The following is a 26,939-nucleotide window of genomic DNA, read 5'->3' as shown; positions in this document are numbered from 1 at the left end:
AAATGAAGGAGGTAGCACACAATCCTAATTTCTATGCCATGAGTGCTACCCATTACTGACTGGTCTTCTTTCCCAGAACAACCTGTTTAGTATAATACTACAGAAGTAGACAATTGATCTGTCTTCTTCTCCACATTCAAAGACCATAGAGGTCTTTGTTGTGCAAACTTTACAAGGCTAAAGCTCCCACTCTACCTCCATTTTGTGCCATCAGGTGTGTTGCTCTTTTTATCCATACCTTTAATAACTGAAGAGGTATTTTTTAAAATAAGATCATCTTATGATGTGATGTCTTTTTCCTTAAAATTTCTTTCTCATCTTGCATGGATAAATTTGTTCCAGTTTTTGCTTGTTTTAAAACTTTACAACCTTGATGACAAGAGGATGAACCAATCTTCAACCATCTTCAAGGAGATGGGATAGTGTCATCTGTTATTTGCTGCATATTAATACTTCCTTTCAATTACTTGAGTATCTTTCCTGTATACTATAAAGTTTTAAAATGTTTAAAACATTTAAGTTTACTACAATATTAATTAAGGAACTAAATGACGTATTTGTAATCCCAGTCCACACATTTGATCGGGCAGCATGAGTACAAATAATGAGTTGGTAGCAAAGAGGAATGCAACCAGGGTTGGTAGACTTCCATGTGCTCAAAAGGATGGTGTATTTTTCCAATTGTTTCTGTCCATTCTATTAAAATTGACAGGGTAGACATGATTCAAATCTTGTCCATCAAACAGTGCCATCTTGGGGGGAAGGGTGGCAAGAAGAATGCCTTCTCTGTCAAAGCATCTATCTTTTGGAACACCAGGCCTTTCAGATTCATCTGTCTTCAACCCTGCTGGCATTTCCTAATAACTTGAAAATATCGATGTTTCCTTAGACACAGGATTTGGATGTTTGGTTATATCATCAATGTGATTTTTTTTTAGTATAGCTATTATATGGACTGGGTTAGATTGCCCTCAGGCACCATTATGTTATCATTTTGTTATTCATTTTATGCTTACAGTTTCTTTTTTTTAAAAAAATCTTCAATTTGCTATCAGAGTTACAATTGCAAGATGGGCAGCTATAAAAATTATCTAAATTCAGTAGCTGTGCCATTGGCATAACCCGATAGAAAACCAAAAGAGAGAGCATTTAGGGTTTGACCTTAAAGCTGTTCTGTTCCTCTACAAATTAAGTTATAAAAATAAACACAGAGAGATGCTTCCTATCTCGTCATAGTTGCTATGAACAAGCAGTTCTGGGAATGACAAGATTCAGCACAGAATGCATACATTTATTTTATATCATTTTACCATTATATTCAAGTAACCAAAACCTTAAAACAACCTCTAGAACCTAGGCTTAAACTTATGACATTGATGTAATTCACTAAAATCAGAAATAGCTGTAGGATTTCTGGTTAGTCTGTATTAAGCCACATCAGAATAAAAGTCAAAGGAGAAAGTTACATTTTATACAGTTTTTACATACAACAAAATCAGCCATTCATTTAATTGGAAATTTATTTTTCCTTTAAGCAAACTTGCAAGAATATCTGGATAAGAGATGTCAAAGAGAAGAAAACTCTTTTTATGCCTATCTCAGTATAATCTGAATCCCATGTTTTACATTTGTGAGGGGAAAAGAAACAGATGTAATTTCTAAGGATAGGGATATTACATAGTTTGTCCTTTATATTGTGAGAATTGGGTACACTATAAGTAATACTGCTTTTGGATAGATTTGGATAGATTGGGTAGATGCAGCTTGATTTCTAATAATATGCATGCTGCTACACCAAATCCGGTTTTATCATTACATTATAGAGAACAGCAACTAATCCTGTTTTTTAATGATTAAATATATTTGAACTATGTATTACCCTATTTGAATTTAACAATACTTTTTAAAAAAACACATGATTAACTTGAAATTTTTTTAAAAAATCCTCACCTCCCTAATTTTGTGTTGCTGATTGGGTTTTTAAGTCTTTGGCTAAGATAAATGGATGCCTGGAAAGTGTTTATTTGGAATTGTCCAAAATGTGTAGCTGTTCATAATGATATTTCCTAAACTTGTATCCTTCAAATGTCTTATGATCGCAACTCTTTGGCCATAGATTTAGACTAGAATATTTCAACATGTCTATAGAGAGTAGATTGAAGAAAGATAGGTTATAAATGTATATCCTATAATGCTAACTTTCTCAGAAGAGTAACAGTTGGTTAGTATTTTAAATTGGCTTGATGCTTTTCAGTGCAGAAAAAGCAAGATTCGGAAGAGAAAACATTAAAATGAAGAGACACAATATTCACAGCTCTAAAACTATATTTAAGTTATTCCGAAAGCCTTGATTATAAATTAAATCTATTAATTTTCAGGTAATGGCAGGTTTCTTTTTTTTTTTCATTACCTGAACAGATTAACTAGGCTTTAAAAATTTAGTGAGTAGTTTACACCCTTGAAATAATGTTTCACAGAGCAAAGTACATAAGGATATCAACATATTTTAAAAATATTCCATATATAACCATTCTTTAAATGGTAACTAACTGCCAGATATTTGCAACATTCATAGATGGATGCATGCATGATATTCCTTTTAAAGTTAGAATTAAGTGAAATGCAGAACAGACAATTGTGGCGTGTAGAAAAGATGCAATGCAACAATCCATGCATTTCTGGACACATTATCTAAATAAGTTATCTGAAACTATAGTAATCGTTAACTACATTTGACATATATTCAGATTATAAATTTTACTTTTTAATTTATTTTCAAGTTTGATTGGATTCACCTCTTCCTCGCAAGGCCTCTTAAATTCTCGATCATATAGATCATATCTATATGATCATATCTATATGATCTAAAGAGCAAAGATGAATACCACCACTGCAGCAGTCTACTAAAATATATATATTTAGTTAACAAAATAAGGTCTACTTCTTAATGCTAATAAATCTCAACCATGTAAAGAATACAATGCAATAATAATTATTTAAAAAGTAAAAGGAATATACTGCACATAGTACCAAACTTTTTAAAAAATATCAAAAAATGCTTGAAATTTATGATTCTTAAACTAATTTTTAAATAAAAACAATAATAAATGGCTTTGAAGACTTGTAAAGACTGAATGTTATTTATTTATTAAACTTATATGCCACTTAGCTTGCCTAGAGGTGACTCTAGGAGGCTTACAATCATTAAAAGCATTGCCCCGTTTCTTTATTAAATGTTGATTTAAAAATTTCAAAAACTACCATGTCATTTTTGTTCAGATAATAGTAGGGCTCATCCTGTTCAATTTTAAATCAAAATGGTCTTAAACAATTCATAAAAACCTGATCTAACCATGAGAATGCCTTGAAGAGCTACAATGAAACTTTTTGAAAGAAGTTTAGATCAAATCTGGATCTCCTTCTTTTTCAAATACTTTGATTAAAATGTGAATTTATTTTTAACCTTTGGTTTAAGGATTAACTTGGTTGTTAAATGAAATGGCCATAATGAAACTGAGACTCTGCTTATGATCTTATTTTATCTTAGCTTTGCTTTACAGACCTGCGAAGGTCGTAAATTCAAGGATCAGTCATAAAGCTACTTTTTCATCATCCTCATAACTGAAACAGTTGCTTAACAAGGGATTCACTAAACAAGTACTACCTATACTTCTTTAATTTAATAATAGCACAATTGGCCTGTTTTGTAAGATTTAAAAATGTAGTCTAAATGTGACTGAACACAAAACTATTATTATGTTTTGTGACTAATTATGACTATTATACAACACAGTGTATAGATACAGCACAACAATTTCAGATGCATAATATAGCAATATCAGTATCAGACGATTTGTACAGACTGGGCTTTACCTGGTGTTTGGATACATTTAAATATATGGGAATAATTACTTCAATAATATTTTCTTTCTGTAAATGTAATATCAAATGTTCATACTTATGTAAATAGATGTCTATGGATGTCTATGGAGATTCTCAGCCATCAGGTCATGGTTGCCCCAAAGGTGCTTTTTTCAAGAGGCAACGTGACTTTCTGGTTTTTCTTTGAAGACGTTTCATTTCTCATCCAAGAGCTGAAGAAGCTTCTTGGATGAGAAGTGAAACGTCTTCAAAAAAAACAACAGAAAGTCCAGTTTCTGTTGTTAAGCAAGGGGGTTGTTAAATTTCGTTTTGCCCCATTTTATGACCTTTTATGTTGTTGCATTTTTGTTAACTAGTTTTACTCATGTGAAACTGTTATGTTACTGGAATTGATTGACTAGGTGACAGATAAATATATAATACATTAACAAACAAATGACCAATAGACTTCTAGAATATTAAATAGTATCTTATATTCTTAAGGAGATATTGCTTCACTAATATTTTTCATATTAGAACGTTTAATAAAGATATGTTAGCTTTACTATGTAAAATCACAGAGTAAACATTTGACATTTGGCTTGCCTCACAATATCTGTCTGTCTGTCTGTCTGTCTGTCTGTCTGTCTGTCTGTCTGTCTGTCTGTCTATCTATCTATCTATCTATCTATCTCATATAATTTTGGAAAGGATAACATTGTTTAAAGAAATTTATTTATTTTGAACAGCTTTAGAAAAAGTTGAGTATCATCTTGGTATTTTTCTTTAAACCATAGGTTTAATTTCAGGATGGCATCGATGTATCTTACCCAAAAGTAGACATTAGAAATGGACTTCATTATAATTAGAGTGCATTGAATGATAGGTCACATAATTTCAAAGTGATACATAAAGGTAACTACAACTTACATAACTTGTGAATTTTCTTCACATACAATTAGTCTGTTGTTTTCCATCATTTTGAAATTGTTTTTGTTATACTTTACCAATGTTTTTCTTCTTTAATCGACCAGATGCTATCCCATTTAAGCAATTGCTTTAATGCCTAGTGTCCTTTCAAACATCCCACTGTAGTAAGTCTTGTAACCTACCTGTTTTGGGATCTACGTCGGCTGGTAAGTGTGGAGGAGGATTCCCTGGCGTGAAGTGCTCATTGCTGTATGTAATAAGCGGTGTAAGAGGATGTACATGATGTGGGTGCTGCACAACTGGGACTTTGTTAGACTGTAAAAATAGAAAATAAAAAGTGTAGGAAGATGTTGCATTAATATGTTCCAAGTAGACATACTGAACAAGCTGTTTATACATATGCACATGTGCCCATATGCACATACACACACACACACACACACACACACACACACACACACACACACTAATAACACAGTCACAGATGTTTTTAGCATTTATGACTCTTCATGTTCAGAATGTGAAAATATCTTCCGTAGTGCTCTTTATTCCTCCTTTCTCTGATGCTTTGGGATTCTTAAGTTTATTTAGTAGGAAGTAAACTTTAATAAACTCAATATTGTTAAGAATGAAATTTTTGGAATGAAATTTCCTGACCTGTAAAATGAAGCCTCTTTACTCTCTTTTAGGGACTTCTTCACAGTCACTCTTGAAAGCCACTGTTTAAATGGTTAAAATGTTTTTTCAGCGACCTGTCATGTCCTTACCATGGCTATCACAAAACACTCAGGATAAGTCATGAACTGGCTGGTGTTCCCTCCAGTAGACCAATGAAAAAAATAGCTTCCAGTGCCCCCCTGCCCCTAATCCCAATTTAACCACATACAGTACACTTGCTTTTACTGCACAGTGAAATGATGGGGTGCCATGGAGACTTGTCTTTAAAGGGAATGGAAAGCCAAGAAGGTGGGGCAACCTAGGGGTTCCAGCCAATGGGAAACCACCTATTCTGAAGTTCCAGCATTAGTACAGCAAATTGTGCTTGAGTCTTTCCTTTTCCACTGTTTTTGAGTTAGAAGAGGTCTTATATGGTGACGGAACATAGCAAATGAGCCTAGGCTTCATTTAATTTAAACTTTCTAAACTGTGATATATTTTAAAGATTTTAATTGCTATATAAAGAAGCATCTTATCATTTGGAGCAAAACTGCTGTTGTAGTACTAAGGTTTTTTTTTTTTGTTGTTGTTGTTGTTTAAATTAAGACATGATGTTTGCACTATTGAATTTTGAGGGTGTGACAAAGTCTTGAATAGCAGTTGTTTACAGATCTCTACCAGGTGTAAAAATATTTTTCACCCTTTGCCAAATAAGTAACTCTAAAATTGCTGACACAGAGATCTTACTCACAGCCAGAGATGTGTATGCTGCAGAGTTCATTTCAGGGCACATAGCTCTGGTCACATATAAAATCCATGTGTCAGCAATTGTGCTGTTGCTGGACAGGAACCAACCTGAGCCAATCATGCAGCTGATCCACCTAGAAACAAATTAGCATGGGCCCTACAATATTTAAAAGAAAAGGTAGATTTTGGCTTTTTCAAATGCAGCTATCATACTATAACACAGCTTTTCTCTGAATACTTTCAGAGGATAAAGTTTATCCTCAAGATATGTTCATGTTCAGCTCCATGTCTTTCTTAAATTAAAATTTACTACTGACCCACCATCTATTTCTTTTAATTTTAGAAGTATGTCCTAAAGAAAGAAAAAATAATAATTTGGAATTTTAGTTCATTAAACAAAAAACAAAGCAAGCAAGCAAAATTTATCTGATTGTCTCGAAATGGTAAAGCCTGGTGCGAGGCAAACGTCAGGGAACTGAATGGGACTATTGAATTCCAGGGACGCTTCTTCTAAAATAGGCATATAGTCCAGGGTCCCAATTTTCAAATAACAGAAGATATTAATATGTACTTTCTCACTGGTAGTGAATACAATTTAGAGGCAGGAGGTAGTAAGAAGGACATGCTTAAAACCATATCACCACTCTCAAAAATAAAATATCAAATACCAAATGTTGTATTATAGATGAACTATTATTCCTCCACAACAAAGATAGAAAGAGAAGAAGAAAAAAATAAAATGGGGAGGAGGGAATCTGTTTTCATTTTTAATGCACAGTGAAATGCACACGCGTGCACATACACACAATCACATACAAATGAAACAAGCAGACTGCTGAGCCATTTTTTCCTGCAAATAATCCAATTGCAATTCACACAGATTCATACACACTCACAAGAGAAAAGGAGAAGAGGAAAAAAAACCCCTATTCCCTACAGAGGATTTACACTAAAATCCTACAAGAGGGACATTTAACCAGATTAGGTAGCAGCAAAGATAAAGAGTCTAGTATTAGATGAAGAATGGATTAGCGTCAACTTTCATTTTCAAATGTGTCTTCATTTCCTTTTATTACTTTCAGTAAGGAACAATTTGCATTAACATCAAGTAAAAGGAATTACATTAAAAGAATAGGGACAGTGAGTAGTGTCTACAAGCGCCACCTTAGTCCAGGAGCTGTCATAATGTTTACCATTATCCTCAATCTAGATTAGCAGTTGTCGTTCCAAAAAGAGATCGATGGACACTTTCAAAAGATGCAAGAAAACTAGAAGATGCCTTCTTTTAAAATTACATGAATTTCCTTTGAAATACTTCAATCTTTCAACACATTTCATTATGCTATATCAAAATTACTTTGTAATTTTTCAGTTGGACTGAAAAAAAAAATCAGTAATGTGTGTGTGTGATGAAAATTAAAATTGTACCAAAGCTATTTATTTAACTACTATACATGTAAAACTATACACTTTTTTTTTTAAAAAGTAGTAGTTTTAAAAATTGTTATAAAACTTATTTACAAACTTATGCTACAATGATTAAAAACATAACTAGACAGAATCACTGAATGCTTAGGGACTTAGGGTAATCATGGAATAATCACACTCTATAAGAAAGTTAAATGGAAATAGAGGTAATTGTAATAAAGATAAATTAACTTTATTCACTAGTTTGAAAAACAGTGAAAATACTAACAGTTATTGTTATCTGAACTGTGTGGTGGCCTAGTGGTGAAGACACTCGCTTCCCATTCAGAAGGTTATCTGTTCACAACAATGTGAAGTCACAGCTGCAAATTCTTTAGCTGGTGTTGGCTTTCATACGCATCGAGAAACTAAGATGTTATATATTGATATAATATATATGTGAACTCAAACAGAGTAGTTTTTGCAATTGACAGATGGAAATTCTGTCAATGTGCAGATTTTTTTACATCTGTTAAAGATTTTTTGGATTGCTACCCAATGTGTGGATAACCACTGAGACCACCATGACTGGTTTATAATCTTTAAATTTTGATTTTCAGATCTTCATACTTTTTGATGTTCTCCAATTCTTTGTCTTCTTTTCTACTATCCCCTCCTAATTGCTACATCAATTATCGCCACTTGCTTCTTTTCAATTACAGTTATCGCTGGTGTATTATGAGCCAAAATGTATCAGTCTATATTCCGAAATCCTACAAAATTTTAATCTGTTCACTGTCAACTACTTTTTCAACTTTATTACTGTTATAGAATTTGTTTTGCTATCTCTCTGGCAAGGTGAACATACTTATTCATTCTTAGGAAATCAAACACATTTTGATTTTCCCGAATATTATTCCAGCCAGAGAGACACTATATACTGATGGCTTCTATGAATAATCATTGAGGATGATATCAACAGCCAAATAATTTGACAATTTAAACCTACTATTTTATTCATAGTTCTATGTCAGATAGATCTCTGAAATTCAGTTTATTTGTTGACATAGTTTGTTCATCTTTGCACACTCATTCAGTATCCAAGCACAGAATTTTGATACTGAAATTTAGAGGATGTGCTTTATGAATTATCATCAAATCTGCAATGGATGTTATGAAGGAGATCCTTACATTCTTTTGATGTTTTGCTATTTTGATTCAATGCTTAATAGAAAATATGATACAGACTTAATGTGAAGGTTCTCTATTATGCCATTCTCATTCCAAACTCTTACTTAGCTTTCTTTTTTCATGAAGATAAATATCTTATTGAGGTAACTCTTATATAAAATATTAAAGATCATATGATGATAGCCATTACTATTTAGAGACTGTCAAACTCCACATAAATCCGTGTAGCTTATAATTACAAATCATAAAGGGCATAAAACCATGAATAAAAGAAGCATGTGCTTCCAGAAGACATATGATATTACACACAAACACCAAATGGGGGTTGAACATCATCATGGTGGGAGTTATGTGGATGTTTTTTGTGCAACTTAAATTTTTGACAGATATGTTAAAATATATTTTATATTGTGGAAACATGCTGGCAGATACTTTTATACTAACATCTAGACAGAGATAAAACTGAACAGTGCCTGTCGACTACAATTTAGTTTTATTAAACGTTTAATGGCTCCAATATGTTAGGCAGATTTACTGAAAAGAGTTAGGGCAAAGATGGCCAGCAATTTAATTAAGAAAGCAAAGGTAATTTTTGATGTACTTCTGGTTTGTAATAAAGGAAGCTGATTTTGCAAGCAGAATTATGGAACTGCATTAAATAAACTTTCTGAGTGGCAAATCTTAGGGAGAGACTATTAACAATGTGGGTTTTGAAAATTAATATTCAATTTCTTTCTTTTTTTGAAACAAACAGAGTAATTGCCTAATCCCCCCCCCCCAAAAAAAAGCAGTTCTGGTACAATCAGATGAGCATAAAAGGTAACATAGAGAAATTAAGATAAAAAGTACTATTATATTATCTTGGTTCTTTCCGTTTTGCACATAGATTATTGTTTTTTAGTGTATATTTCCCTATTAGTTTCGTTTTGCTTACATTATAATAAAACTAAATCACTATTCATACAACACTGAAATTATATGAAAGTATATCTTTTTGAATGTCATTAATGAATAATAAAACAGGATTTTTCTTACTATAGTTAATAGAATACCAACAAATACAAATATAAGATGGGTGAAAATGTCAGGAGGATCCCATTTTTGGTAAACTTGGTATTTAACTTCTGGCTTTATGAAAAAGCAAATTAAAATACAAATAATTGGAAAAGTTAGGCTTTCCCACCATTTTTCTTATTGTCTGACAACCATTGCCTGAAGTAAAGCAGATTGCATTACAGACATGGAATCAATACTATGAAATTACTGGACAAAAATTAAGAATGGTTTAGTACATGTATAAATGAAGATAACATATACGAGATCTTTTTATTAGATGTTTCAGACACAGTATATTAAAAATGTAGCGGTGCCTTGAGTAAATTACTATAAATTACTCCAAGAGAAAGGTGAAAAATTCCTATAAATTTCTCCAAGAGAAAGGTGAAAAACCTTAGGAGTGGTATACAATTAACTCCCTCTACTGATGGAACAGCTTCTGTCCAAAAAGGAGGTAGGAGAAATAACTTTCTCTTTCTCCAGTTCACCAGCAAAATGTCCTCATTCTCAAAATCTACTCTGGAAGGTTGTGGCTAAAGGTAAGAAGAGAGGAAAACATCTATTTGTACAAGTTGGTTTGCACAATGTTGGGATTTGATCTCAATTATTATGTATGTGGAGAAGTAATATCAAAGATATCTAAATGCAACAGCAATAAATGTACTTAGTACAAGAAGTTACATGAAAGAAAGTAATAAGGACAAATAGAAATAAATTGGGCCCATGTATAAGAAATAAGTTGTATACCTACCCGAATCATAAATTTATGCTAACACAATTAGCAGTCGGGGATTCTAATCCACAGATTACTTTCGTTATCTTTAGTCATTTTAACTAGGCACTGTGTTTTAGACCTATGTATTTTAATTCTTACTCTAAGATACTGGACAAAATTGTAAGAGAAACAAAGTTTAAATTCAGCAGTAAAATTGAAATACAAATTAAACTACATCTCTGCTTTCCATTATAAATTTTCTACCATGGCTTCTTCACACTAGTCTTCGAGTGTAAAATATCGCAAAATAAAAATTGGACTATAAACTTTAAACTGACTTTATAAATCTGATAGACAAATATCAAAAGCAATTACAGTAGGTCTTGTAGGCTTTCTATATTTTGTGTCAGAACTCTGCTTTACACTATCTGCATCATTTTTAATTTTTAATAACTAAACCTTCCAAGGTTATAACATGTTTTTCTTTTAAACCTGGTATCAGTTGTTTACTCTCAATAGATATTATAGTCAGTCTTATTTATCTCCAGCATAGTTAAAAAACTTAGGAAGAATTAGGTCAACAAAAGCATTTTGGAGTTATTAACAATATCTAACTATTTTCTAATATTTTATACAAAATGCACGAACAGGTATCTTAATGCCATAGTTACATTTAATCTTTTTTTTCAAATGTCACTTTAAATACTTTTTGCACACAACAAATACAAACTACTCAATTCCTTCTCATTGCTACTCTTGAGCAAATTAAGAACCATTATATTTACTGACTCAACATACATTTTATTGACATAAAGAATACTTTCACACCTGACTAAGCATTTTCTCCAGGAATCTACTTCTCCTTAGTCTATTGTCACTGATACAGTGCTCTGAATCCTTTCAAACTTTAATGTAGCTCATTTCTGCCTAAGGTCTTGCCCTAAGCTCATTCCCTATTGTAGCAAAGGACAAGGCTTCCATTGATAAACATAGCTCCTTATGTTAAAAGGACTCATTTTCTTCCCTCATGTGAATGATGGCGGAGTACTGACAGCCATGTGTATGGACAATACTTTTCCTAGCCAGACTTTAAAAAAAAAAAAAAAAAAAAAAAGCCTAACCCCTATATCCATAAACCCCTTAAAAGAGGGGGTAACCTGAATACTACCACTTCTGTTCTGTTTTTCTTTCTCTGGCTGTTTCCTGATTGGAGAATTGTTCCCATTAAATAAGGGTTACCAACTTCCTCAAAAGCTAATCAAGCTCCAAATTATTATCTGAAGGGTAACTTCTGGCTTCAGAACTTTGGAATATGATATTCCAAGGAAATATCATATAAAAATTGGGAAATGTTCACTTAGATCCCATAGTCTTTTATCCAAGTTCTCCAAATGTCTGATAAATTAACATATTAAAGAAAACTATTTTTGACGGTTCATATATATTTTACTTAATTGATTTGCAAGAATTAAAAAAATTATTGACTTGTAAGTCTTTTTTCTAATCATAACTATTAACAAAGAAGTTTGAATAAACTCAGGAAACTTACTAGGATGAAATCAGGAGCATTAATTACTCTGGCAGGAAAAGAAAGAGGAAACCCAGAAAATTGAACAATTCCAAAGGGGAGGGGAAAAAAAAGCATATACTTAAAATGGATTATACATTTATTTAGCAAATTTATATATTCTGCCTACCTCACAAAACTGATTCTGTATGGTTTACAAACAAAATTCCAAATTCTAATACAATGTGAAAGATTTATGAAGTGAGAGAGAAAGAAAAAAAGATTGACTTTTAAAAATGTAATTTCTAAATAATATTCAAATGTTTAGGTAAAAGATTTTTAGAAATTGATATCTTGCTTGAAAAGTTAAGTTTTCATTATTAATAAGGAAATACTGCATTGAGCTATTATTTAGCTTGCTATTAAAGTCATCAGTCACATTTTGTTTTGCTGCCATTATAAAAGATTAATCATTTATATTCAAAAAAGATGTCTGACATGGGAAGTTATGATGACAAAATCAATATTTTGGAAATCCAAACATTCTTTGTAATATTTATATTTTCTCTAAACCATACTTTGTTGTTATACATTGCATTTGTATTTAATACAGTAAAGAATGTAATGAAAGTGAAGAAGGGTCCAAAAAAAAATCACAACATATTTCCAGAAGTCAAGGATGCTACACTTTACAAAATCAGAAAAAAGTCACACATTGCCTTACTCCAAAAATATTGTTTTTGATTTTTCAAAGTCACCGCAGGACAGCAATTATGAACCGGACTGACTAGTACTCCCAAACACATTTAATATATATATACTAAATAGCACACAGTATTTATACTAGAGAAAAATAGCACGGTTTCCAGTAAAAGGAATATTTGGAAGCAAAATCTTTTAAATTTCTAATATCTAAAGTTTTGACAGAGTGAAATGAAAGATTAGATTTATCATTTATAAAGTTTTGCTTTCTGTAAGAGGCTATCAAGAATTACAAATTTAAAAAACTGCTACAAATTTTCTAATATCTTTGGAAATATATATAATGAATTCTGCAATAGTACTTATCCTATTTTGCTTAGAAATGTCCTTATATCACATAATTAGTATAAAAGTAATAGTTGTAGATATACCCAGAGCCATTAAATAAATGACATTTGTTTTATCAATTTTCTTGGGGAACTTATAACAGAATAATTTACTCCACACTATTTCAAAATAACTTTCATTGAATTCAATGACTTTAATTTCTAAGTACTATAGAATCCTTCTGAGGGTAAAATCTTGTGTTAGCAGCTATAGAACTAAGCATATGTATTTCAGAGTAAACCTCATATAGTTCCACGGAGTTTATTTCTGAGAAAATATGCTTTGGATAATCTTGACCAACTAATTTTTTTTAATTCCTTTAAATAAAATAACTAATTTTTCAACAAAGTTTTAAAAAAACCAGAATGAAAGAAGTTAATTCATAAGTAGGCCTAAATTTCAGCAAGACATATCTTGTAAATTACATACAAAGAAGTATGTTTTGCAATCCCTAAATGCGGTTTGAAGAATTTTAAATACACATTTCTTTTCATTTAAAATGATATATTTTGAAGATATTATTAACCAAATAATTTGGTGAATTTGTTTAAAAATCGTATCATTTTTTATGCAACAAAATATACATTTCCCCCCACCAAATTAATATTATTTACAGATGAAAACTTTAACTAAGGCAGTAGATAAATAAGATAATGTAAACAATCCGATACATAAAATTCAAATAATTTTTCTGGAATCCATATAGCTTACTACTATAAGTATGCAAAAAAGTAAAATCTTAAATGGGCAAATTGGTTTTAAAAAATATTAAAACAAAAGTCCCATATCCATGTAACTCAAATAAGCATGCCTGAAATCAATGAAATTCACTTCTGAAAAGCCACACATACAACCTATTTCAGTAAACTCAATAATTATGTTCTAAATAATTTGTTCTAAAATAAGGAAAGGTAGAACATGCACAACAAAAGATGTTGCACTATAAAATAAACGAAAATATTATATTTCAGTATGCTTTATGCCTTTTTGTAAATATTTTACATAAGCAATATATCTTCTCCTCCACACACATTTGTTTTCATTGGCAAGCTTTACCCAGCAGTTTTATTTCAATAAATGTAACCAGCTGCAAATTTTGAAATCCCCTTTTCTATGACAACACTACAAAAAGAAAAGAACTTCTCTTCCAAAACAAGAAAAATCAATTTTAATAGTCCCACATCTTTGCATGTGGAAAAAAATATGTTTTGGGTTGTTATGCAATGTTAAGCATATTAAGAGTTCTCACTGGCAAATTACTTTCTCTATTCTCTTCTCCAAAAATGATTCTCACTTTAAAAAAAAGATTATCTTCTGTTTTTAATGTTACCTTTCTGAACTAATGAAAACAAGTTACACAACTAATTCATTACTAGAAAGTTGCACATGCACACTACATGCACCAAAATTCGTACTCACATACACACAAATGCTACTCACCCAACAATTCAAATTGAGATGCCAACAGCCAAAATGCTGGAACAGAGAGAAGCCAGAGGCGAGTGTTTCTCCTTTACCATTCAAATCTTCCATTCCCATTAAAAGTGCATCTCTTGGGTACATTACAGCTTTGTTTTCCCCAGTCTTAATCCTAAAAGCTTTTGTTTCTTCACAACCAAATGAAATTGTTCTATAATTTTCCCTGTCTGCTTTTCCCTTTCTGTTTCTGTTTCCTTCCCTTTCCTTTACCCATGTTTTCACTTAAAGAATGGTCCTAAAAGATCAAGATGTTTCCAGTTTTGAGGCCTGGAGTTCTCTGAACGTTCAGCATCCATTATGACATCGAATGTTGGCTGAGAGAAGTGTCTCGTTTTCTAAGAGTTCGACTGTGGATAGCAAAACTCAGAGTAATCATTTCTAGGTTCCAATACTCAAATTCTCACCCCCATATCTTTGTCTGTTAAGGATAATTTAAAAAAACAACAGTTACCTTGGAAATCAATGACAACAATACAACAATTCAGATAGCATAGTAACATTTAGCTGTGAAGCAAGGCAGCAAGAGAGAATCATAAGGAAACATGAGCATCTAAGTGAAGCAAGCAATTCATTTTATATGAGCAACTGTCAGATAGCACCAAACTATTTTTCTGTGATCGACCTGCAGGAGGAATAAGTTGATTTCCTTGTCACTCTGATGCAAATAAAGTCTTTAGCAGGTCTTCTGCTTTTAGATCAGTGTTCCATGTCTTAACTTTTGCTAGCATAAGAAACTGTCCCTTTGGGTAAAATCGGATCCTTTTGTACAAAAGTGAGACAAAGTCACCTTAGTATGTTTTCAGGATTTTCTTTTTTAATGGAAAAGGTATATTCTGCAGCAGCAACTTTTATTAAAAGTTTCTATGGATGAACAGTAAAGAGAAATATTGCTTCAGTTTCCTCAGTGATTTGAACAATGCTAACTTATTTTCTCCGTGTGTTACAAGTTATTCATGTCAGCTACTTTTTTTTATCATTATTGATTTAAGAGAGAAAAGTTGCCAAGATAGCGCTCTAAATTCTACCGTCGAATTCACTACAAATCTAAAAATAACTAGTGCAGAAGAAAAGACCAATGTGATGGTTAAGCAATTTCTAGCACAAAAGAACATGATCAGTTATTAATACAAAAGCAGCGCAAATAAAGTTCATACATAAAAGCATAACATATTTTACCAAGAAAGGAAGTTCCCAGTAAATATTCCTAGTAAAGAAATCTTGTTAAATCTTCTGAAATCTTGTTAAATCCATAAAGACCTGTCACTCATGGTTTTTGACATGTATGTAGTAAATTAACCCCCAGAATACATTTTTGATAAAAAGGAAAAACTTTTTAAGCAAAACATACGGCAAAAATCTCTGCAACTGTTATGCATTGATTACCCTTATTTTACAGGTGCATTGGCTGCATTATATTCAGAAGTGGCTATGAAATCCTAAGGGTCTGGAAGAACTTCTCCCCAAAAGAGAAAGAGTTCTTCTGTTTGATTTTCTCACCACCATCCCTTTCCCGCACTTATCCAGCCTTTGCAAATAAAGTGTCAGCCAGCAACCGTTAAGGCCCTTAATACCAAAACAAAACCCTGCAATTTCCCTTTACATGGTAATAACAAAAGCAATGAGTCTCCAGTTTGACAAGTAAAAAGCTCCAACAGCACGGCAACTAATTGCATTCCCTCCCTCTATTCACAGCGGCCACCACACTCCATCAGTTGCTTTTGTCCCACGTGCAATTTCTTAAATAAACTGCAAGTTCTCTGGCTGGTGATGGACAGTTCCCAATCATTTAGCAACAATAACTTATAAAATACAGCAAACAGGATGGATTGCCTTAAACAGAAGGTTTCCTTCTGGGTTGTCCCAAAAATAGGAGGTGAGAAAGAAAGAGAACAGATTTTTTCCTGTATTTTTTTAAGAGAACGATGTCAACCTACCAACATTCTTCCAATCTTTTTCCCTCTCCCTAGGAGAATTCTTCTGAACTCATTGCAGGAAAGTCATTTACTTAATGCAATGTCCAAGAACTGAATTATTCTATCATCTATCTATCTATCTATCTATCTATCTATCTATCTATCTATCTATCTATCTATCTATCTTCCAGTTCAGTATTTCCGTGAAGTTTTAGACCTCCTCTCACATTGCAATGAAGTTACACTTATGCATGGGATAGGGAAAATTGAACTTCTGTTCAATCAGATTCCTCTTAGATCCAGTATATAGGTGTTTTTTTTAAAAAAAAAAACTTTAGTATTTATAGAACTTGGAGAAAAAGGGTGCTGAGTTTTTCTACCTAGGTAAGAAAAACTCCCAAACATTCTCCTTCCCTAATTCAACTTTATGCTGATGAAAGGAAGGCAATGGCCTTACTTAACCCAACCGTCAAGAGCTGAATAAACCATAAGGAATAAAGTACACCTTCAGTGAAAACAAAATAAAACATTAAAAAAAAGGATTCTTCAGTCATAATGGCAGAAGCTAATCTAATAAAAAGTTCCCAAACTCCAAAGCATTCTTCTCATGGCAAAAGTCTCCTACAATTTTCTGAACTGACAAAAAATTAACATGCAACGAAAACATGCAACAAAAATGCAACTACCCGTGCTGATACATGAAATGCAAAGTCTCAATCTGCTAGCCCCTGTGTGAAAGGAGGAAAAGGTATAGCTTACCATTTACAACAGTTTTAATCAGGATGCTTCACGCTGCCTGGTTTCAAGCATGCTGCTGCTTGTTATATTAACATACCTACATGATGTGTATTAAGACTGCAGTTGGTTGATCCACTGGAGGGCAGCACCCTACCTAAGCCATTCACCACGGAGCTGCACTGAACAGATAAACACACGGGAACGCCAGCTCTTCAGAAAAGATGCTCAAGTCCAGTTCCATTCATAGAATTATTTCGCTTGGTAGGAAAACGAACAATGCCTGCTTCTCCCTCTGATTCAATACCAAACCACACAAAAAGTGGGGGGGGGGGTGATAACTTCTCATTTCTCTGTCTTCCTCTCCACCTCCCCTCAAACCCCCATATAGTCAGTCAAAAGAACAAAAGCTGATATTTTGTTTGCCGACTTGGCAAATATAATGGAAATCTCAATTCTCCAAAGTTCACCTAACTTGGTGAAAACACTGCTTCACTGCTCATCAGGGAAATGAAGCTTTAATGGTTATTTGATGCCAGTCAATTGGGAAAGGGGGAAGAGGAGGTTCGATTTCAGTAAAAGATGGAAGATTGTTTTGCTCTTTTTCTTCTCCCTTGAAAAAAAATCTTCCATCCCCCAATTCTTATCGACAGGAAAAAGTGAATTATATATTATTTTATAAACATATTTAAATAAATTAACATATATGTCTAAAAATGGGACCAGCAAAAAAAAAAATCAGAAGTATTCCATATATAGTTTTTCTGAAAAGCTTAAATAGAAAAATCACACGAAGTTACAGATGCCTCCCTCTAAAGAGAATGGTCCTAACACATATTAAACCACCGCTGCGTGTCTCCTAACCAGAATAGGAAAAAATGACTATTGATCTTCAAATAGTGATAATTGAAAAGATCAAAAAGATTAAACAAAATCAAAAATGTGCTGACTTACCATGCTATGCTTTTTTTTGTTGCAACTTTGTAGAAATTTCACTCAAAGAAACTGCATCAGAGGTGTCAAATTTTTGAGCGGAGTGTGATCGTATTACTTCCGCCGCCCTGCTTTCCAATGCTTCAGAACTTTTTCCCTTTCTCTTTTTTGTTTGTGGTACCTAGCTTTTTGCCATAGACTTTAAAAGGCTTCAGCTCAGCAAACCAGCACAAATTATCTTGCCACCTTGCGTAGCTCTGATGCTTTGGCCGCTAACTTTGGAAGGCCCTTTACTACTGCATCAAAATTAGCATTGTCAAAGCAGTTAATGAATATTAATATTGTATTTGTCATTGGAGCTGGCCCGTTGCTGAACTCCGAGTCATCCATCAGGGACAAGATTAAGAACACAATTATTTCTGACTGACAGGGACCAAATCTGCTAGAATTTTTTTAAAAAAACAATTCGGGGGGAACCCCCACCCACCCAAACATCATCTTAAGGTGCTTCCCAAGAGATCAGGAGCCAAATTAATACTCTTTTAATGAAGTGCTGATCATTATTGGGTAGGGATAGACTATCCATGATACTTAGTTGTATTTATTGTAAGATTTTTTTAAAAAATTAAAAATACCAACCGACAGTTTTTAATTCATAGTATGTTAAGAAAAATGAGGTTTTTTCCCCTTAAATCTTTGTTATTTAAAGAAAAGAACAAAGAAGCAATTCATACCATCTCGAATAATTTCCCATGTCTTCACTTTTACTACAGCAGCTCAAAAAAGCCAGCACAGTAAATAATTCCTATCCAAATTTGAAGACACCTTCATCTCCTACAAATTCTTTCTGCACCAATTCCCCAGTTCCCAAGAACTGTCTCACTCACTTTATCAACAATTCCATTTATAGAAACTCTTAAATTCCCTTTTAACACTGACATCTTTCTGTAATAAACATTGGAAACTGCACTTGTGGAACTCAACAATAATTATTAAGCAATCAGCAACCAGACAGTAGTCTCCCCTTGGGCTTGGAAAAGATCAAACATTAATTTTCATTCAATCAGGTCCAAATTTCTGAACATCAAATCAACCTTTATGATAAATTCTAATTAATAGAATCATGAAATCAAAAGAAACAAATTGCGAAGGAAACAAATACTGGAGAAAAGATGAGAATTCTTCATACAATGCTCATTTCTGAATAACTTGAACAATCATTGCTGTTAAAGAAATTAAATGTTTTAAAACTTGCCTTTTCTGATCAATTTATCAAGATCTACACTCAGTATACATGTGCACACAAACATTCCCCCTTGCAGAAATATCCAGAAATCAGTTACTTAATAATACAATTTTTACAGAGGCATTTTGGAACATACCTTTGGTGGCTTCTTTCATAGAACTTGCTTTTTGGCAATTTTTATTAATCCTGCCCTTCTGCCTTTTTTCAAGAGAAAATTGTTTATTATTTTAAATGTGGCAAAAGGGGAAGAATTAAAAGGGATAAAAATGACAGATGTGATAGTTAATCTGTCCATGAATCATGGGGGTCTAAGTAAAGCTGCTGTGGCTACTGCGCTAATCTACGGCTCCCACTGACCAGCCTCCTGGCCCCCTAATGCCATTATCAACCCTTAGATGAACATTCTAAATTAGAGTTTTGTTCCAAAAGGGTGTGAAGTTGACCTCTGATGCAAGGAAACCTCTACCATACATACAGATGGAAAAGTTCTTATGATTTCTAAAAAAGAAATTTCTTTTTAAGAAGGATTATGCATTTATGCCTGTCTGTGTGTCTCAGTTTGTAAAAACTATTCGGGTTGCCATCAACTATGCCAGGATGAATGTCGCACTGATACAAGAAAAAATAATTTAGCATTTTATATCAGTGTAATTTTTATTTTTCTATAAATAATATTGCCAAAAAATTGAAACTACCTTGTTTTCTTTGCAGTCTAAAAAGAAAATTTATTTATTAATTAATTAAATTTAAACAATATTTAAGTGGGTTCTTATTAAGCTTTTGCAATATATAGAAAAAAGGATAGATTTGAGGGTGAAATATTAATTGTACATACAACCATATACATACAACTACAGCAAGGTACAATTAAAAGCACAGTACATTTCCTCCAGCTATCATTTGTACTGATAACTTCACTTTGCCTTAAAGCATTTTTTTAGGTATAAAAGCATAAAATAGGGGGGAGGAATCCATGAAAAATATGCAACAAAGCATCTCATATGCCATGCTTCTTTAAGGAAGAATATCATCTTCAAGAGATATAAAATTTTGTGCTTTGTTCAGGCCTTTTATTTTACATTAAACACATTAAAATGTTGCCTGTATTTCTGAACCAAATCTTGGTCATAACAGAAAACCACTAATTTATCATCTCCTTCAACAAAGCAAACATCTAATTTTCCTCTTAATAATATGTTAGAGCTTGGAAATTTTGAGCTGTAACATTCAGAGTTTGGAATTTTGTGGATAGAATCAACAACATCAAGCACTTCTCCGCATCCCAGATCTTAATAGGTTGCTTTCTCCTGCCTCTCTCTGCGTCCCCAGCACGACTGCATCAGCACTAGTATCAAATTAACTCTCCGACTTTGAAACTTATTGATCTGCTATTAAGACACCAGTGAACCTGATGAAATGAGTGCTGTAGGTGCAGTCAAGACTTCAAAGTCTCACACAGCCACATAAAACAAGCGCCTTTGATCCTAACTCCGATCTGCTGAGGGTTTAAAGCCCAATTCTCCCTAAGCTGCCCTTCTTGCTCGTCATGTCTGATGTCTTACCAACCAGTGACTTGATAATGTTAATGATGCAAATTTTAGCAATTTCTTTTTCTGTGCAAAATTACGATATGAATTTATGCTCCTTTCAATTTGGTTGTATAAAAGAGGACAACAAAAAGAATTACGGCAGCATTTACAGGAGGGAAAATGATACCGTAAATCCTGTTAATGTTCTACTTTTTTAAAAAAAAAATTGTAACTGTTTTTATATTTACATTGGCTATGCCAGATTGAAATATCTATTATTTCCTGCGTATTCAGCCGTGTTCAGTGGTAAAAGTTATGCAATAATATCAGCTTTCTATAGCTGGATATGCACTGAAAACTATTTGTGATCTCTGCATTTCCTTTTCCCCCCTTCATGCTTGCTATTTGCTTCAATGGTCACCCTTATAATAAAAATATGTGTATACATGCTATATAATTACATTAAATGATATTAGCTTTATAGAATATATACAGTCCTTAGGAAATATATGCATTATGCACAACAAAAGGACTTGTGGCAGTTATGTGATGAAAAGACAATATTGCATGAAAAATACACAGAAACTTGGTGGCTGAATCCTAAAGCATAAATATCTAAGGACTACAAATGCATACACACAATTTTTCTTACAGTTTCCTCTCTTTATATAAAATATTTCAATTCACTTATACATATTTAAGCATTTGTATACATGCAGCAAATATTTGTATCAAAAATATTATCTTTCTCACAAAGGATTCAACAATTACATCTCTGCACTGTAAAGAGAAGCATTCCTTAATATTTAACTGAGAACATAATACAAATATTAGGTCAGATTTTTGGAAAAAAACTTGAGAAAAGTTCTTTGAATATAATGAATTACACAATAACTTTATAGTAACTATTTTTTTTAAAAAAAAAATCCTTTTGTAATTATTTTTTGGACATTTCTCAAAAGTATATTTATTAAGAAAAATATATATGTGTGTAAATGTACAATAAGGATATTTAACATTATTACCAAAATACTATTGCTGAACATTCAGACTATTTTTCTGAAATTTATCTCTAACAAAATTTTGATTAAAGGTTTTTTTTGGGGGGGGGGGAAGAACTCTTAAAAGATATTGCTATGTTGATACTCACTTAACCTACTTGCAATTCTAAAGAAGTCAACACTTGATTGTGACACTGTTCAAAAGAATTTCCTATGCCACAAGCACAGTAAAAACTTTCACCAATTAGTGCAGGAAAAAAGGAGGGAAAAGCCACAGCGCTGGTGCTCAAAGAGCTAGGCCTTGCGGCAAAGCTGTCATGTCGAGTGGATTGATCAACAGGACCACAATTTCTAATGGCATGTTGTCATGAAAAGTCAGCCACGGGGAGCCACCTGCTTTACTGCTCGTAGACAGCTAGGAAAAGGAAGGGGGAGCCTTTCATTCCTAGCTTCACTAGACCCTTTTACTAGCAATTTTGGAAAAGGTCTCCTGATTTTGATTCAGGAGGAATATGTCTCCAAATGTGTTACCCAGCCTCTAAGATTACAGCTATAGGAAGGCTGAAATTCACTTCTTCTCCCTCTCCACCTCCTCCTCATTTTTCTTTCTCTCTTTTTTGTAAATCACATACATCTACTTTCCTTTTTTTAAAAAAAAGGATAGAACCATAGTGTTACCTTCTCTATCCAAATCTTCTCAGATCAAACCATTTTTGTTATAACTGAGTCTAAAGCAATCACATCCATTGATACCTTAGAATGCCTGCTTTTAAAAAAATACAGATTTCTTTCTTGTGTCTTCAACAGACATGCTACGTTTTATGCTATATAATATTTTATATTTGGATCCTTTCTGTACATCACATTTTTGAAATACTTTGTGTTTAGACTTCTATGCTATTTGCATTTATGGACAAACGTGACATTCAGTTTTGGGTATGATTTCTATTGTAGAAAAGAAAAGCAATAACATTTTGGGTTTCAGGTAACGTATCTGATAGGTGTTCTACTAATTTCCACACAAAAATGAGCCAACACTGTTTTAATCATTTCAGAACATCTATTTCTAGGATAGATATTCAATAGGGATTGTACAATTCCTACTAATTTTAGTTATGAGAATTAATTGTCATACTATCTTAGGATGGTGAAAGTTGTAGTCCAAAACATCTGTAATACATCAGCTTGGAATAGGCTATTTTCATAAAATGTATTAACCTGTGATTTGGACTTTTAGAATAAAGGAATCATATTATACTTAGCTCATATATAGTGTAACGTGATCTAGATGACATTGATGCCATGATTATGGTTTGGTTGAACACAAAAGGCAACATTTATAGAAAAGTAATATGTTTTCCAATTCAGGGAAAAAAATTTTTTTCTTTAAGATGAATGTGTACAAACATTGAACCCTTATTAATCAAACTTCAATGAGAAATCAATCATATGATTACTTTTGTTCAAAATATAAAACATATCCAAAACAGGCAAAAATAGTAATAATTTGCAATGTAGTCAATTTAAAAGTTTTCTTTAAGCAACAAAATAATGTGAATATAAAGAAAAAAGTCAAATAAAAGTTAAAGAACTTTCAGGTTCATGTAAGCAACCCCCAATTAGCATGCAAATCACGTACTGTAACCTTTTATCGGTGCAGCCTCTGGTCTCATCAGTCGATGAAATTCTCAGCCCGCGGCAACAGCTTAGCCGAGGGACGCAGACCAATGAGATAATATTCATTGTGTTAGCATTTCAAATGGCGAGAAAGTAAGAAGAAGCGCTAACTGATCACTACCCATGGAATTAATTGGATATTCCAAGAATAATGTCTCTTACTGAAGATCCTTGGAGGCTGAGCACATTTTGTGCAGTGCGTTCAAAAAAAAAAAAAAGACTGCTTGGGGGTAGTGAGCATATTGGGGGTTAGCGCATTTCACTAAAGGCGAGGAGAAAAAATCAGATGCACTGAACCAAACTCGGCTAATCCATTCCATAATTATATACACAAAATCCAATAAACTCGGTCACATTATTAAAAATTTAAACTATTATAGAAAAACCTTACTATAGTGAGCTCATCTGGCGCTATGAATTTGATTCAAAGAAATTTGGGTTAAGCATACAGATTTATGGAATACTGTTCTTACAATGAAATTTTCCTGTAGATGGAGTTATTTGTTTACTAAAGACTACACAAATGTCCTTATTTTAAAAAGAAGTACATTTCAGCTTTATTAGTCAAAACATTGTGTGATATTAGTGTATTTTACCCTAAGAAACATGTTTAAACTTTTTCAATACCTCTTTTCTTTCAAGCTCAAAACAGCATAAAAATTGGCATTGTTGAGGGGCGTTCAAAGATTCAACTAAGACTTTGGCTTGGTCCAAAGCATTAGCTCTCTCGATAAACAGCTGCTTGTGCAGCTCCATAAGCTCCAAAAGGTTAAAAAGGAAGAGGGGGGAAAAAAGAGAAAAATAAGATTAAGAACCTTCCCAAATGTTCCATCTTCCCTATCGACCACTGGCCTAGCGTGAGGTGTCAATTTTGACTCCAAAGAGAGCTCACAAATTCGCAGTGGTCCCATTATGCGGTCTCTGCGCTCATTGTAAATTCTGTCAACGAAGTCAATCTTATTAACTTCCGCACTGGTTCACACATGACATTTTCTTCAATTTTCTTGCTGACATCAAAAACATCAATTAGCAGCCCGAAAATAGGAAGGAACGAATGACAGAGCCTGATAACGTCAACTATTTGAAGCCAAGGGTAAATCTATTCTCCGGTTCTGAATGCGTTCATTACAATTGCATTTTCAAAGAAGACCTCCAAATAGCAAAGAAAATTAAATTTATCATCTAGAAATGCCTAGAAATTGTTTTTTTAATCCTACGTCTATCTCTCAATCCCAGAGTGTAATACAAAGTATCACAGTTCATTTTATGATAACATGCCACAACTTTAATAGAAAGTTTATAAAATATGCAGTCCCTGCGATACTTCCTACAATCAGAAACTAGAAGGGAAGACAAATTTGTCCACTAGATTGGAGCACTGTCTTGTCTACTGATCAGTTCTTATAGGCTGGCATAGCACTGAAGAAATGAGGTGGGAGGAAGAAAGGAAAGGGAGACAGAGCAATATCTACGGTAATAAAGATAATGTGGACAATACCACCTTCGACTAACTAACGTATTTAAAACAATACAGGCATTATAAGACTTCAGAGTTTGCATTTTTCCCCATCTCAGGTAGAACAAAATAAAGATAAAGCAAAACAAACCCCACATTCATTAAAGCAAAATGAGGAGTCCACTCAGAGGTTTTACACTACCTGTCAAAGCCTGAAAGCATAGGTCTTCAATCATCTCCTTGAACTTCTACTAACTGAACTATTATGCCAGCTCATTTTATTGATGTTTTCAAGAAAAAGAACTTAAAAACATGTTCATCCTAAACACTTATACACAAAATGGTATGCTTGCAGAGTTCAACAATACATCTGTGACAAAGATAGTAGTCTAATTCAGGAGGGGAAGGTGGGGTGATGTAATGCCAAGCTGGTGGTTTAACAATTTTTTTTTCATATGTGTCTGCTTTGTGCGACATCGTAACTTTCATGCTTGTATTACATCTCCTAGGGAGTGAATGAAAGCAGCTTCCGTGGCTACCAAAGACACTCACTCGGACTTAATGCAAACAGAAAGAGGGGCTACACCCTGATAAACAGATCACATTCCTTCGTCCCATTGATTTTTTGATCTTTTGCCATCTTTTAGTTGCTTCCACTCCCTTCCTTGTCTTTTTCTCAATGCCACAAAAGACAAAAATACTCAAACAATGAATGGTGAGGATATCTATTAGCTGTCAATCTGCATTTTTTCCCCCCGGCACCGACTAACAAATTCCCAAATAGAATGCTGAGAACCGGCATGATGATGTATCACAGCGTTTCTTTCGGATATACCTAATCATGACCTCACTTTTCATCTTTATCAAGCACAATTTTTCTGGGAAGAAGTTAGTGCAGGAAATTTGGAATGAAAAGAGACCTATAGGCATGTACAAACCAGGAATTTAGTGCAAGTACTTCAGTCTTACATATATATCCAGAACTTCACACTTAAGACGGTATTTATAAAGACAAAAAAAAATGCTTAAAATATTTAGAAGTTAATGATATTAAAGAAGAAAGGTCAGAAAATTTTCTGAAGCATAATTATAATTTTAATTACTATTTATATAATTATTTATAATCTGATTAATGAAATATTATGTTAATACACATGTAAATAATATATGAAGAAAATATTTCTTATACACTATGCATTTTTCAAAATACTATGGAATATTTCCAGACAAAATTTGAGCCACAGAGTGATATAAACAATATAAATTGATATGTAAAATCATTGTTCTTAAAATTACTTTTTTTTGTAAAATGTAAACATCAGTTGCAATAAATAAGAAATATCTTATACCAAATAGATATCACCCAATTCATATTGTTCTAAACATAAAATATTTTAGTCTACTGATTACAACTTTTTCTTCTGTTTAAATCTGTTTCTAACAAAAAGCTTCATTCAAATGCTTTTTGCATTGAAATGAATAAAAGTTCTGCAGTAATACATTTTTATACATGAATGCATACTCTTATGCTGTTCCCAATTATTTCCATGTAACCTGAATAGGAAAACTTTCCTAGTGAATTATATTCTAACATTTGAATCAGATTAGCTCCGAAACATCTGTAGAAACAAACCTTGCAAGCATTTTGAAAGGAACCTGTTGAATGGAGTATAAACAAGGGAAAGTATATGAAAAACTATCACTGATAAAATGAAAACAAATATAAATTATACTTGCATTTAAACTTTCCTATTACACAATAAAAGCAGGAAAAGGTGGAAATCTGGCTGCTTTAGTAACAGTATTTAAT

General features: G+C 32.9%; 1 protein-coding gene across 20 annotated transcripts in view; it reads right to left on the bottom strand.

Moving 5' to 3' along the window:
* Positions 1–26,939, bottom strand: part of TCF7L2 (transcription factor 7 like 2) — a 227,739-nt gene that overhangs the window by 33,988 nt on the left and 166,812 nt on the right. For all 20 annotated transcript variants that reach the window (XM_070946078.1, XM_070946084.1, XM_070946068.1 and 17 more), the window contains exon 5: positions 4,974–5,106. In XM_070946078.1, coding sequence (XP_070802179.1) covers positions 4,974–5,106 — 133 coding nt within the window. The remainder of the gene's footprint in view (positions 1–4,973; positions 5,107–26,939) is intronic.

This window comes from Pituophis catenifer, unplaced genomic scaffold, assembly GCF_029215685.1.
Source record: "Pituophis catenifer annectens isolate HBS135680 unplaced genomic scaffold, rPitCat1.0.hap2 SCAF_6, whole genome shotgun sequence".
Lineage (NCBI taxonomy): Eukaryota > Metazoa > Chordata > Lepidosauria > Squamata > Colubridae > Pituophis > Pituophis catenifer.
This window is presented reverse-complemented; position numbering and strand designations above follow the sequence as displayed.